The following is a 16,422-nucleotide window of genomic DNA, read 5'->3' on the forward strand; positions in this document are numbered from 1 at the left end:
GATCGAATAGCGTGAAATAAACGAGCCACTTGATATACCTAACTTTCACCTGTTGCACGTGTGTTCCTACCAGCGCCACGACGTTCCGAAATACTTCACCCTTGGCCAATCTATTCTTTTCTTGTTAGAATGACGAGGCCACCGCCGTTAGCCTAACTCCGTTTGTTCTCGTCGCGTATCCTCTTCTACGCAATTCGTGAACCGCCGTGTTACGAAACTTTGCCCTGGTGAAGTACTCGCACGGTGCATAAAATCAGAGCGGAAAAGAAACGTATCTTTGAACTTCGCAACTAAATACATCGATAGATAGAAAGTTACATAGAAATAACGTAGAAATGTAAAAGATATACCGTATAATATTTTTCTATCTTTAATCAGTTTAAGAATACGTATGGTCGAAACATCCTATGCGCGTTTTATCAATCTTGTCAATGACCCGTGTAAAGTTTCAATCAATTTACATAACGGTGAATCGCAGATTTTCAAAATACGAGCGAAATTTAGTTACAGCTTAAAGATAGGTGAGTGAAATTAATAGGTCGGGAGGAAGATAGTTTAACGTATTTATGAAAGATCTCTTATTATAAACGACGTGCCTCGTAATGACATCGATTTTCTTAGATATAGGTTTTCTCGCGTGTAGTTTATCTCTGGGAAGGAGAATAGAGAGTCTAAAAATCGATACTGTAGAATCTGATTTTTATGTACGTGTATCGCTTTATATTTCCACTTGCTTTCTATGTATCTTTCACATCTTCGTTCCTGTCTACGTAAATACGTGGAATGGATACAAAACACATAAAAATTAAAAATTTACACAAAAGTTGTATACAGAAGTTGGTATACGAAAGTTGTCGAAATTAACGAAAAGGAGATTTACTTGGTCTAGATTTCAGAACTCGTGCTACCCAGATAGACAAATAGCGCCTTACTTTCATTCGTCGAATATTTGTCCGCATTAACATAATGGAATTCAACGCCATGGCTGTCGTTACAAACGATTTTGACAGAATTTTTTCAGGAAAATGTCATTCCTACATAGGAGACTTTCATGTCGTACAGTACCCGTAGCAATAAAAAATTGCTTCAGCTAACAATTAAGGTATTTTCCCAGGATGAATTCTACAAAGGATAAAAACATTCGATGAATTGCTAATTATCGGGGAAAAATCAACATTTTATAGCTGAACGTTTATCAAACGCGATTCATTATACGTTATATTAAATGTCCATCGATATTAATCAAACCCACGTGAGTGTGCACAGGAGCTTTATAAATAACACGACGATCCACTTAATAACTTTCACTCCCGTAGAAAGTCCAAAGAACAAGAGAAAAACAAACGTGCTACGAGCTAACCGACTTACTCGTGTGTGCGAAGCAAATTCATTCCGTTCGGATGCGCTCTTACATGCGTGCCTTGCGATCGAGTTAGCTGAAAAGGGAAAAATGAGAAGCGAAGCCGGTGACACACGCGATGATGAAACTAATAAAAAAGAAAGAGTCAAGGAAAAACGAGATAAAACACTCGAGACACGGCACTCGCGTAAGATTTACCAAGCCCGAGCATTTACCAACCTCCCTCGATAATACATTAAGCATCGTGTTCACCCCTTTAGACCTTAAGTGTTTATCGTGGAGAAGTTGGTAAAACGATAAAAGAAGATCGTTCGTTTTTTCTATATCGTTTAATCGTGCATCTTTCAGACTCTTTATCTAAGACTATCGGATTACAACGTTTAATTAACCGATACGCTTGAAATAATTGCTTGTATCCGTTTCCAAACATCCGTATAGAGCACCATAAAGCGGATCGTTTACGGATAATTACGACAGTCGCATAGTTAATTATTTCATTCGTACGCGTTAATTAACACACGGAATTATTGAATCGCGAGAAACGTGTTCCTCGACTGATGTATAACGACTACCGAGTACAACGTTTCGTAGACGAATGATCTATTCGTAGAAGTGAAATAGTAAACATATGGTTCTTCGAATATGTAGGATATGCGTAAATTGAAAGAAAGAACGGACGTCGTCGAAACGAACGATTTTCTTCATATGTGTGCATATCGGATGAAAGGCTCTCGGACTGCATGACAGAGAAAAATGAAGATTTTCTGTAAAAGTTGCTCTAACTAATTGTCTTTACTTTATATGTACTTACTGCGTACTTAATTGTGTTTACTTTATATGTATATTAGAACGTAGTGGCAGCGGTTTTTCGGTATTACGCACATCTATTCTACACGGTAGATCAATCAGGTGAAACGTGACAGATTCAAAAGAAAACGATTAATTACCTCGTTGAAACATGTTTGGTCGCAGTGATAATTCATGATGTTTGTAAAGGATTATTAATGGATTAATTCATACGTCTATTAGGAAATATAGATTCAGACTATCTTTTAGTTCGTGACTGAATTTTTTTCTTAAAACCTTGCTCCGAATCTGATGAAATCGAAGAAAAAGAAATTTATTACGAACATTTACCAAATAGTAAAATGCCTCTACGCGTTCTTTACACATATAATAGGAGACTGTGCGGTAACAAATTGATCGACCCGATTTTCACGCTACTCGAACTTCGTACAAACAAAACTTGTCGCTTTACGAAACGATTACCTTGAGATCTCCTCAAACGGTACGACGTAAATTTTACGTTTAGGTTATCGAATTAGCGCACGAGGCGTTTAATCCCTATAAACTTGCTCGACTGTGTGGAAGCACGGTTGCGAATCCGCATGGTAGATTAATGATCCGCGAATTTTCAATGTGTACAGACGTGGTGATCGAAGCTGCGCAAACAGAAACGATGCTGCGACGCTTCGAAACACGAGACTCACGTAAATGCAGAACAGAAACGCTCGTGTTCGCGACTGCCAAGAAATTTCGGTGGGAAAACAAACGGTCGTGGCACGCGCGCGTTTCTCGAGCTTTCGACCGGCTGCCATTGCGAACCCCGTGGAAAATGCAGTCCGGGCGCATTTCATCGATTACTATGTCGCATATTACGCGCCCGCCATCGCCTCCGCCTCCGCCTCCGCCTCCGCCCCCCTACCACTGCCAACCCGTACACAACCCGCCGCCTCCATCGTTCTCATCGACCAAACAAGTCTGTCGAATCTCGTAGAGAAAACGGAAAGAGGAAAGGAGAGTGTTCTTTTTCGACACAGCAGACCCTGTATCACGCAACAACCCCGTAATTCTGGTTGGTTCACTAGCCCTTGGCTCTATAGCCTCCTACAACCATAGGCTAACCCCACACCCAAACCCATCGACCTCTCGAGTACATCACAAGAAATCAACATTCGAGCGATTAGTTATAAGTGTACAGCGCGTGTGTCGCATGCTCGGTGTGTATATGTATGTGTACATTTATGTGCATCTACGTTATGCGTGTATACACGTATACGTGTAAATACTCGGTCAATGTGTAATCAACGTGCGTTTGCGACACGTAGATGCATGCGTTCCATTCCCGACCAGCAACGATCCAGGTGATTCATACACCACTGCAGTCCCATTTATTATCGCGCGTCTAACCAAATGTATTTTTCTTTATTCGCGTACGTATACGCCAGAATCAAATTGCGTGCACATATTATTTTAACCAACTTTCGCGCGAATGCGTCATGCTTAGAGCTGCGGGATTTATTACGTTGCTTTCATTACGAACCTCTGTGCTCTTGAAAAGTTCTTTGAGAGATATTTGGTTTCGTCGAAAGCTATTGCGAATACGATCGATAATGCGTAATATTCGTATCGCCGCCTACTGTTTGGACGAGACGAACTATCCTTGCATACACGAAGAACGGTACAGGCGTAGATATCGAAACGTTTTATAATATATTCCCTGAGACATGTAACCCCATTCGAACGGCAATATCTGTATTATTCGTTAATGTGGATATTCATGTTCTCCAGACGGTACAATATCGATATAAATGTTTTCGAGCGTTTCGCGAATGCTCGATTTGGCGAGACTTACCCGTCGAGTTAAGTCGATGAAACAGTATCCAGATGTTCGCAACCCTACGTGAATGGGGAATGTTCGCGCGTATATTTGTCGTCGGAGGCGCGGGCTGGTCGATCGCCCTCGTCGACGAGCTTTCGGTTATGCGAGCTGGTCGTTTCGACGATGAAAATGCTACCCGAGAGTACGCGTTATGCTCGTCTACATAAACGAGTGCGATCGTACTTGCCTGTCGAGCTCTTTCCATCCTCCCACGCAGCGACACGCACGATTTTATTCGCGGGATGAAATCTTTTGGCCGAAGAGTCCGGCGCTAATCGCGTTTCACGTTCGCACACGGCGTTGATCCTGGATCGGTGGCTCTATTCAATCAAGTTGATCACTCTGGGAATTTGGTAATTATCGTCGAACGCGATTACATTCGGGCGAGGTTAATTCTCAGTTGGCGATTGAATACATTGATCGGTGCTCTGGGATGAGAGCGTCGATTAAGTCGGAGAAATTATCGCGATTATCGACCCAATGAATATTTATCTGTATAGGTGAATCGCGATTATTTCTCTTCTTCGTCTTTTTTTCTCGTCGTTCACGCATTCCGTTTCGTCTATGGTAATCGATATCTCGTCTGATATGACGGACGTGTCGGGACAAAAACGATCAAGTCGAGTAACGTGAATCACGCTCGAGTCACCTGTCCACCGGTTCAGGATTAATCGTCAATCGCGCATGGACCGATAAATTCCAGGCAGACCTGAGTCCACGCTTTCTTGTCGGCTGATGGAAAATGGCAATTCGGAACGATGAGCGTATCGTTCTGAATGAAATGTATGGCGCCGCGACGTTTCCACGATCGTCTTTGGAACCGCTTGGGAAATCAAGATTTTGCAACGAATTACGTTTAATTGTTCAAGCTTCGACCAGGATGTCCGATTGAAACGAGAAAATTGCAAAACTAACGCGACGAAAGTTTATCAACTGCCGTACATTTTACTTTCGTCTAAGACGAAAGAAGGATCTATAAGCAGAGATTTATCTATTATAGAATAATTCCTTTTTTTACACAGAACTCTCAAGAATTCATCGTCCGATGTGGATACGAGACAAATGTTACCTTTCGTTTTGTTGGACCGATCTTTTATCGTTCTTTTTATATGCAATTCAGTCGAAAATACGACTCGTGAAAATCATGTAGATTCCATTTCAAACGACAAATTACTTCAAATCGTAGATAAGTTAAAAATTTGTTTGCGCTCGAAGCAATAGTCTGTAGCTTAAGAAATATAGTATACGAGGTTCATACGTTATTTTACAATGTACATTACATGCAACGTATTATAAACATGTATCATCGGTGTTGCAATACGTAACTCTACTAAAATATCAATGCACGTATGTGCAATTGCTATCCGACGATTAGTCTCGATACAGCAGCCAGAGTGCTAAGCCACAATCCCTCGGGTTTAAACGTTCGAATCGGGTCACCTCCGTGAAATATACGTCTCGCGATGAATTACGAGAGACCAACGTTCGGAGCCGTTCGGATTCGTTCTAATGCCCAACGAGCCTGTGCGCGACGCTATGCAAAACGCGATCCCGAAAATATCATCGAAAAAAGAAGGAATTCTGCTGGCTTGAAAATGCTGGCTGACATGATATATCGGGTGTTCCAAGTAACGGTAACCATGAGATTATACGTCGCAATTTGGCTGACTATGAAAATGTTCATAGACGAAATTAAGCACTTTCGTGTTCCTTATATTTACGTAGAAAATACCAATTTTCCTAATTTTCTGATAATAATATTCGTTACGATTTATTGTCATCTTTTCGATAGTAAGAAATTTAATATTCTAGAGGTCGATTAACGCCTACCACTCGCACTTGAAAGAATTCGTTACAAACAAATGAACGATAAACTATTCGAAAAAGAATTGCAAAAGTTGTTAAGATATTGAAAGTTCATCGGGAAAGATCCATATCCGAATTTAAAGATCCAAAACCGATAAAATATTAACTTTATGAAAATAAGTAGTCGATGCATTGAAAAGCAAATTTGCGCTTAAGTTCATCACGATCCAGAATCTTTCTGTTCGTTCGTTCCGGTATAAAGTTTTCAAAATTTCAAACGCGGAACTCGGAGCAATTAATTCGAACGACTTTGAATCGTCGAGAGAAGTAGAGTTCGTTCTTTGCCAACTAAATCGAAGGTGGAACACCTTTCGATGCGCATAATCGGCAGAAACGCTTAAATCGAGTCAGTGAAATTTCAATTTAATATCGGCGTCTCTTTGAGGAAAGTTAGTTAGGTTCGACCGTCGTTTTGTCTCTGATACCCTTGCGCGCGAGTTTATCGAGAAATTTATTCAGTTTCGTCGTTTATTTAATAAATAAAAAAAAGAAAAAAAATCCCCAAAAATCCGTCCAATAAATCGTATCCTTTAACCGCGTACTCGAAATACGAGACAAACGGGGAACACTATGTCGAACCGGTTAAACGATCAAGATGCCGGATAATAGCAGGAAGCGTAGTTTAAGGGCAGGCCCCGAGGATGGAAATGCCGGTCGTAAAAGTTAGAACACGCTGAACCGCATCTCGTTTGGCTCTCGATCAAAGAGCAACAGATAGACAGGAAGGAGGTAGCGCCGAGCTTAAAGGGAACCGAAGAAACGGTTTAAAAAGCATTCTACGATGGAACAAGTGTTCTTTGAGGGATTCCTACAGTATTCCGTCCGGTTGCTGCACAAGTACTAAAGATAAGAAAAGATGCAAGAAATGCGTTAAAAAGGAGAAGGCAAAGGAACTTTACGAAATAATATGTATACAGTGTGAGCCAATATTTTAATTTTGTCAATATGTTTTGCGAGTATACGCGAAGGCAAGATACGAATGTTGCTCGTTAAAATGCTACAACAAATATACGAAATATGAACGAAGCGATTCTTTGATTTTCAATATAAGATTACTTCTTATTTATAACCATAGAAGCAAAAGATAGGTCAGAAAAATCGGGCCACCTCGTATAAGTAGAGTTACGTATTGTGCGACAGCTTCAAATTTTGGAAAGAACGATAAAGTTATCGGTAACTTACACAAACGTTAACGACAAGTTAAACATCGTAAGACGAATCGAAGTGAAAAATCAAAATAGCGTTTCAAATTTTGGGACGTCGGTAATATCTTCCTTTCGAAGAATATTTTGAAATTTCGCCAGTGACACGGTGAACAAGACCGGCCGGTGAACTAGTATAGGTGAAGTAAAATAGTATATCAGTGTATGGTGGTTGATTGCGACGTCGATGAAGCAACGAAATACTCGTTCTAAAGGGAACGAGTGTTCAGAATGGGAACCGTAAAATCGAACCTGCGAGTGGCGCAGAAGCTCCGAAGGGAGAAACGGGATGAAAGATATCGAAAGTGCTTTGCTTTAATTTCGTGTAAAAGACGCGTGAATAAATACGCTGAACGTCGAAGTTTCTCTTTGGGATAGACAAGTGGAGAATTAGATTCGGTATAAAAGCGGATTAAGCGGTTCTTGAAACGTCGCGAGTCGCTCGACGTTAGACAGCGGCAGAAGGCGTTTCTCTCATCGTCGACGAGAATCCCAGGCTTAGTCTGTCGATCGCCACGGATTTATCCTCTCCTTTATATACCAGATACGCACACGAAATGTCCTTCGCAACACGCCATCATCCTCTGAGCCTTCTCCTTGCACGATTTATCGAATACCGACACTGCCGCGCCACGTTGATCTGTGTGCATAGCTGCGAAAGTAGTCGTAGTCGTACCGTAGAAACGAAGAGTGACGTAAAGCTGTCGCACGTGCATGCGTGCCCGCTTCGTGTGACCTAGCGAAATGCCACGACCATAAACGTACGCCCGTGTTAATCGAAACTTTGTCGTTGCTAGGTCGACCTCGTGCTCAGCTCGGAGAAGGGCGGCGACCTGTCCGACTTTATCACGAATGGAGAATGGTACCTGATCGGTAAGTACTTTGAATACGCGATTCTCTAATTAAATTAAATTAAATTAAATAAGTATCCCTGTGTAATTAAATTATTTGACACGTTCTAATATTATTATTAAATATGACCGTTGTAATTTCATTGGAAATTCGACATGTACAACGTTCTTATACTATAAGAATTTTTATATATCTATAGCGCCTTACATTTTTGCCCAGCCAAACTATAGTAGCATACTTTGTGGATATAAATACGAAAAGAAATATTACATGAACTTTGACACTGCAATTCAGCATCGTAGTTAACTGGAAATTCATTACCGATTCCTTTGTATTTCCTATTTGGGTTACGTTTATGTCTACATCCGTAGAATACACCGATAAAGTTTGGAAAATGCTGGAAAAACCCTGTGTGAGGTATAAGGAGAAAGCATATATTTAAGATTTAAGTATTAACGCAATTTTCATCGTTCTTTTCAAAACTTGAACTCATTTCCTCGCAATCTTCCTCGCCACAACAAAACTCCTGCAAATAGCGTTCCTTAATAATGTTTCAACAGGGAAGCCAATTTTCAGGTTCCCACGGTAAAATGCATTTTTCGCCGGACTTGGTTTTCTCGCGCGATATTCGTGTCACCGGCGCGTAAAGGAATGTTGATGAAAATCGTTAGGGTGGCCACTTCCGCGTTTACACGCTGCCAAGGATGTTGCCACGCGGCAAAGACGTCTCGCGAGTTTCTGTCTCGCGTATCCCATAAACTTTCGAATCGATGTAGCGATCGAACGAGCATCTAATCGCTTTACGAGTCTTCGATTTCGCGCTACCATGCTCGACTCGCTTGCTCTTCGCCGCTTGACGATATTCCTCTTTCGCTGCGAGGACGGTGATCGCCATGAACTTCCGTTATCTTTTTCGTTATCTTCTCGAGGCTACTTTGACGGTGTTATTCGAATTTCGTTCACGTACGACGATTTTGTCGATGCTAGCGCGAGCTTCGCGTATGAAAACGCGAGGCCAAGAATGTGAAATGCGACCGATGAATAATGGAGAGTGGCGGAGAGAATCTTAGCGGATGCGACTGGGCGAAATTGCATTAATAAATTTAGCTTTCCTCGCGATTCAGCGACACGAACTCGGTTCGAGAGCCTGCAACCCGAATACTTTCCTCTTTTATGGTTGCTGGCTTATACAGGGAATTTTCAGCGGTGGTATTTGCCTCGAGAAACACGCTAAGGTGATTCGTTGAGAGTCGGGGTAGTTTTGGGGATGGGGGGTTTATTGTTGAACGTGTACAACGTAGGGCGACCTGATATGCATAGGTGTCGAGGCGCATAAGACTACGTGCATAATATTCTACCTGGTGGCATACAAATGCTAGCACAAACCAAAAGGGGGCGATCCTGCATGGACGAATAACCCGAAACGATGCTTTGGGAATTTTGAAAACGTTATGCCACATTTTTCACTTACTACTGCGCGTAGAATTAGCGCAACTTTTGTGACGCTTGCCGCAAGTTGTAGCAAATAAGTTCATCCGAATTCCATTAAGAAACGAGCTCCGCTCGCTCCTAAAAATCTAGTTCAACCCGATACCAATTCCACACGCCAACGAAGGGCACTCGACTTTCGACCGAAAACTTTTTTCTTAAGAATTCCTCGTTCGTTCGCTTCGCTCATGTGTGAGATTGGTATCGGGATTGGACTAGATTTTTACGAGCAAGTGTTTCTTTTCTATACAAAAATAAGTAAATCCTGTAGATTTACAAATCAGTTTTTGTTAATAATTTTTTAAAAAATAATGCACAACGGCTAGAACCTTCCGAAGTTTACCCAGAAGTGTCCGTATATCATACGAGGTCCCGACCATTCGTCAAGATCAAAGCAATTGGGACTGGATCCCCTTTCGTCAACATTTGCCAAACGAGATTGCAAACAATTTATCCTAAAAGTTAATTCCTTTTTTTTTTAATCCCCAAACTCGAGTACAAAAAGGCACAGAACAATGGAAAGCAAAGTTAAACATTATGCATTATGTTATTCATTTTAAAAAAGCACGAAGAGGAAAAAATGGCTATTATATATTTCGAATAAAACTGCGAACAATAAAAGTCATCCGTGTCTCGTACAGAGACGCGCCGTCATCGAGGTCATTAAAATTACATATTTCCACAATAAGGCAGTCACAGATGTAACTTTTATAATGTTTGCAATTAGGGCAAACGCATCGCGTGGGAAATTAACGTCATCCGAATGCAAATGTCTGGCAAAAGAATTCCTACGGCGCTGCAACTAGCGAACAAGCCGCCAGTTAGAATTTTCTTACCGATTGAAAGTAATTAAGGTAATTAAAAACTATCGACTTCCTCGCGCTGCAGAATGTTTAAGTGCACTTTTTCCATTGTTTTATTTTTCACGATATCGGTGTATCCTTATCAGCTGTATTACGTCGATTGACGTTAAAATGTTTCATGAAACGACGAGAAATTATGCGTCGAAAGGGTAAGACGGGATACACAGACACTAGATCAGTGTATATGAAATTAGTTTCTTTGAAATTTAAATTTGACTGGCTATTACTTACCAACCATTAAATTTTTTCCAGACATCAATTATCGACCACATTGCAGAAGAAATTTGCCATAAATTGCGTGTATTTGTAATAATATTTGTAATAAAAATATGAAAACCTCGTTATGGGCACCACGAATAATCAAAATATTTGCGCTGTCACGATTAGGCATTAATGGGACGAAACATTGGAGGCGATCGACGAAGGGAGAGGGTCGCGTTTATAACGACAGCGTACGATTTCAAACGGACGTAGCCAACTAATAAAAGCAGTTAAACGGAAATCACGAGGTACCCTGCTCGTGTTTCCGCGGTTACTTCTACTATGACTAAGCTTGGCTACCTCGACGATGCATGCTGCGCCCAGTAATTTGGAATTAGTCTGAGAGTTTGTGTCATGCTCGCGATGTACGTTGCTCGCGAAATTAGCGAACCGTGTAAGCAGTGGCAGAGCCAGTTTGATCAAAATTACAGGTTGGAAGCTACTAACGGTATTCGCCGATTTCTACTTTCCGCTTGAAGATGAGCTGTATCATTGCGGTGTTCATAAACGTATATTTGGTATTTTATTTAAGCCAAACGATTGTTTATCGATTTAACAGCAGGTTTGCGTCGAATATACAAATAAAGATCACGAGTTGTAGGATATAGCGGAACCTGTGAGCAGAGAGATTTTGAGCCGAAAATGTTAACAATTTCTCGACAGCACACTTTCGGTTCTGCGGAAATAATTGAATCTTGTCGAGCGAATGAAGAGTGTTTTAGAAAGGTTTTTGATGGACGTGCCTGAATTTCCTTTAAGAGCGTCTGCGTCGAGGGAAAGAAGCAGGAAAATAGGGAAAGAGGAAAGATAAAGAGATAAGTGGCTAGAAAGGATTAATCGATCAGAGTCAGAGTTCAGAATCAGAAGTCTAAAGCTAGCCAAGTTGAAAATAGAGGATAGGGAGAAGAGGAAAAGGAGCAGAGAAAGCGGATGAAAGATGGAGAACGAGAGAAAAGAGCTTGTGTTATAAACACGAAGTTACTGCAGATATCGATCTTGATAACGTACGTGTCTCGATAAAAATCAAATATAATCGTCCTGGAAGCGATTCGCAGAAAATTTATATCGACTTCCTATGCTTCTTTCGAGGCCACTAGGAAGCCCGCGTCTCCATTTAAGGAAACATTTAACGCGATCATCGTATTCGGGGCACAAACGGCTACTTAAACTCGTATCGGAACTTGCGCCGTGCCAAATTACACCATCGCGCGGAACAATAGTCAAACTCACTTTCGCACACGGTCAAAAGCAATTAAGCTTTACAACAATGCCGGCAGCAATGATTTGAATTTCTGCGTTGTCGAAACGAGTATTACTCCTCTTGGTATCGACGAGTATCAATTTCGTAACATGGTTCGATGCGCTTTCGTTGCAGGAATGCCGGGCAAGAAGAACACGATAACGTACCAATGCTGTCCGGAGCCTTACGTCGACGTCACCTTCACCATACAGATTCGCAGAAGGACTCTGTACTATTTTTTCAACCTGATCGTGCCGTGCGTGCTGATATCGAGCATGGCCCTCTTGGGCTTCACCCTGCCGCCAGATTCCGGGGAGAAACTCACCTTAGGTAACGTAACTCGTAGCATGCCTTGCCTGCCAGTATTACACCAGCCAGACAATATACACCTTGTTCTTTTTCGTTTCTATTCTTCCGTTCGTTCTTTATACTGTCTCTTTTTCTACCTGTCTATCTCTCTTTGTATATGTATGTATGTACACATACACTTGGAGTCTTGCGACTGTTTGATTGATTTAGTCGGATTATGTTTCTACGATATATACCACGTTGACCACATATCGCCACTGAACGCTGACTATCCCGCGTTTCTTTCGTTTCGGACGACGAAAAAAGGAAGCGAGACACGGCGCGGACGAGCGATGCACCTGACGTCGTTCATTCTGAATTCTTCCTGTCGTATAACAGCGACGTAAAGTGCAAGCGAGATTCGATGCTTTACATTTGCACGTTGTGGAGCAAAGAGGTAGGCGCTAGTAGAACACGATCGAAACTGGGAGAACCATGGATATGTCAAGTATAAAGTTGCAAAATCTTGCTGCTACGTTATCCCTAGGAAATCGCAACGACGTCGCATCGTTCGTTTGCGCCGGGTTAAAGATCGAGATCTACCACCGATCTTCGATCTCGCTGACAGCCGGACGACATTGCGAATACAACACGTCGGACGACATTTTCGACGTTTTACGGTTCCTCTGGTTATAACGTAGAACTCGCATTTTCCACGATTCCTCCTTGTCTAGAATCGACGAAAGTGACGTTCAGGTTATAGGGAAACTTGGAAAGTTTCGTTCGCGAACTTGCAGATCGCGCGACGAAGCTGAAACGTGACGAGACTTTTTAATCTCGAAGTGGGAAATCGTTCTTAATATTGAAACATTTGGATCTTTGCTTTCCCCCGATTCGATGGAAGATCTGAATCGGACACTCGAATTCGCGCTTACTTTCCGTAACATCTGCTTCGTTTCATCAATCTCTGTTCCGATGCAACCGCTCTGGTATCGAGCTTCTTCGATCTTCCACCCCGTTTGATTAACGTTTCGATCTAATTGCTTTTGTTTGCAGACTGAACGAAAATTACGACGGCTTCTTGCCGATTATGGATGAATATTACTTCGTATTATAGGGTAGTTACGGTGTAGTAGTTTATAATGGTCGTTCAGGTTTCAAATTTACTCTTGTAGATTTATTCTAGGATACCTCGTGCATTAAATGCAACTCGAACATCAAATTTAAGGGAAATTTAATGGGATGCTATAGTCTTAAATATGCCGATAAATTCGATCAAAGTATTCATCGAAATCGATCGAATATTTCACGTATATTGCCGTCATAATTGTTTATTTATTCTCTGGTTTATTTTTAATAAATGCCTACTAACGGAGGAAATTGCAGAACCTGGAAATTCAAAAAGTTCAATACTTTGGATGCCTTGATCTTTTTCTTTTAATTCTCTACACTGTCGTAGTTTAAAAAAAAAACAAGACACGCAACTCCTTCTCAAGTTTCTTTTTTCGATATTTCTCATTATTTTCGAGATAATTCGAGGAAGAAGAAAATTCTACATGTTTTCCAAGATACGATTTCGCTCTCTAAATTCGCATTGTAGTATCAACGAAAAGTACGTTCACGTTATGTATGATTTACTTGCACACAAAGTTTTCTCTTGTACGACAAATACTAAATATATAAGGGTGTAGCGTATTGCAACTAGAATTTGTCAAATTTGCATCGCAAATTTGTATTCCGTATATTCAGTTTCCCGGGTACGAAATTTAATGTTTAATTTCCACGAACCGAATTACACGTGTAATTTGATGCATATTTTCTCATTTACAAGGATCTGGATCGCTTTTAATACGTTCATTATGTTACATTTAGGAAAAAGAGGAATGGGAAATTCAAAAAATTTGACGATACTTTAAATCGACGATTGATAACGTGTCTGTGTTTTATAATGATTTCAAAATCAATAATGCAGTAATTCTCGGTAATTAATGCAAATGAAAACGTACAATTAACACCAATCTATACATATTACCGAATTCTATGCAGTAATTTATTAGAGAAGTATCGTTATATTTCTGATTACGAAGTCGATAAGAATAAAACACAGGATAAGTAAAAAGAATTACTAATTTGTGTACAAATTATTAAAAAGCTAATCACTGTTTAAAAAATCATAATTTTTAAATTGCGAATTCGGTCGTTCTCGTAGTTCAAAAATTTCCAATCTTTTGTAAAATTCTAACGCAGTTGCAAGTTTGGCTCATTTAGCTCTTCTCGTTTAATGATATAACGTCGAAGATAAATATCGAAGAAAAGCTGAAACGCGTACAACAATGGATATGCAGCAAATATTTTTTACAGTTCCTGACAACAAATTTTTCACTGGATTGATAACTATCGACTATTTATCGACTATTGTCTTTCCTGCTAATTCTATTCCCGCGAAAGTGTTCTACAAACAACATGTTTCGTATTCTTTCGACGTCAGTGACAGAGATAGGTTCCCTCGTAAAATGGCAATATCTATGAAGGGACCGTGTTCCGTCGGTATTTTCGTTTGCCATACGGTTGCCAGTCGAGCATGTTCCCGTCGGGAACGTCACCTGATCTCAATTTTGGATACGGTGCATCTCGCGAATTACAGCGGGGAAAATCTGCACAATACTCCGTGCATTATGCACGCGTCTACGCTGAAGTTCGCCACGGTCTATCTATGCTTGATGAGGCTGCAACTGTTGACTTTGAAATACGTCTTCTGGGATGGTCGGCTGGCTCTGTGGTCGCAGACTTATAGTTAACTATTAGGTAACCCAGAAATAAATTACAGTTTCCCGGCACGAAGTTCTATCAACTGTGTCGAGAAACGAATTTCTTTAATCCTATTTCCTAACGAATCTTTATTTCTGATAGAATCTTCGTTGAAAATGGATAATCAGATTTGAGATTTGCTATCGTGGATAAAACTATCGTTCGGTGTCATTTTCCTTAGAATTTACGCTACCTCTTTATAGACGCCATTCGTGCGTTTTCGTGTAAGAAACAAGAAATTGCCTGAAAACGTTGAGAAGTGTAGTGTCTGTAAAAGGAAGCTACAAATGTTCTTTGCACCTGTGCATCCGCGTAAACGCAAACATAAAAGAATATGAAGGAAAGCTGCAGTTGAAAATATTACGTCTTTCTTTATTATCATAGTTTCACTTGAGTAGTTCATTCAAGGAACCATTCAAACAGTACGGTACGTTCTAGATAATACGATAATGTGCTTAGTGACTGTGAAACAGATTGAAGTGGAAAATATCGTAGAATAAAAGTTATCGCGGGGAAGCAACAATTAACGTTTTAATTAATTAAAAATAATGAAAAAAACTGAAACAATCTTCGTGCGAAGTTGATTTCCTTTCCAAACTCGCTAATAAAGGTACTTTCATCGAATCGTCCCGATGCTTCGTTTAATGGATAAATCATTCGATACAATGGCTATACGCGTGATAAACTTTCGACCTGTCGTGTTAGTTTGTTGAAACACGTCGAGCATCGAAGTGGTCTAACAAGAATAATCGTCACATTTTATCGTTCACCTTTCCGATAGAACGCGTAATTGAGAGGTCGAACGACGTCTGCCAGTGCATCCAGTGAAAATAAAAAACGATCCGTTAGAAATATTGATTTCAAACAACCGTTTCATAACTATATGCACCAAATAAAATTCTACGCTCGTTTCGCCTACACGTTGTGCTCGTTTTTCCCAGCCGTCGAATTAATTCTTAATTCTTTAATATCGACGCGCAATAACTTTCGCTGCCTTTTCGAATGGAGCGAGACGCTTTTTACGTGAAATAATCCGATGCTTGTGCTTCCAATATTTAGATTTATGGCGAGAGACGTTGCGTATGGACTTCGACACGTTTTCTTGTTTATTGTACTTTACACGCGAGTCTTACTGCGATTTACCAAATGATCGATGGTAACGTACGATAAATTGTCAAATTGTCAGTGAGATCGTTAAAAGTAGCTTGAAGAAGAAGAAAGTGTTCGAGTTTCGAGTACGCGAGCTTTAATATCGATTTATGGAATGAAAAGAACATATATACAGGGTGGTTGGTAACTGGTGGTACAAGCGGAAAGGGGGTGATTCTACGCGAAAAAAGAAGTCGAAGATATAGAATAAACATTATTTTTTTTTAATTTTTCCATCGAGACAACGATCTACAGTGAGATCCGTTATAACGTACCGCACGCGTACCGAGCGGAAATTCAAAGTCGATTTTCTCGAAAACAAAGCCTCAAACGAAAAAATTTTATTCTATATTTTCGACTTCTTTTTTCACGTAGAATCACCT

At 40.5% G+C, this 16,422-nt stretch overlaps 1 protein-coding gene across 4 annotated transcripts in view; it reads left to right on the plus strand.

The window, feature by feature from the left end:
* The window catches only part of LOC126868934 (neuronal acetylcholine receptor subunit alpha-7), a 268,344-nt gene that overhangs the window by 163,674 nt on the left and 88,248 nt on the right, over positions 1–16,422 (plus strand). For all 4 annotated transcript variants that reach the window (XM_050624949.1, XM_050624946.1, XM_050624947.1 and 1 more), the window contains exons 7-8: positions 7,888–7,963; positions 11,930–12,124. In XM_050624949.1, coding sequence (XP_050480906.1) covers positions 7,888–7,963; positions 11,930–12,124 — 271 coding nt within the window. The remainder of the gene's footprint in view (positions 1–7,887; positions 7,964–11,929; positions 12,125–16,422) is intronic.

The sequence above is a fragment of the Bombus huntii genome, chromosome 8, assembly GCF_024542735.1.
Source record: "Bombus huntii isolate Logan2020A chromosome 8, iyBomHunt1.1, whole genome shotgun sequence".
Classification (NCBI taxonomy): Eukaryota; Metazoa; Arthropoda; class Insecta; order Hymenoptera; family Apidae; genus Bombus; species Bombus huntii.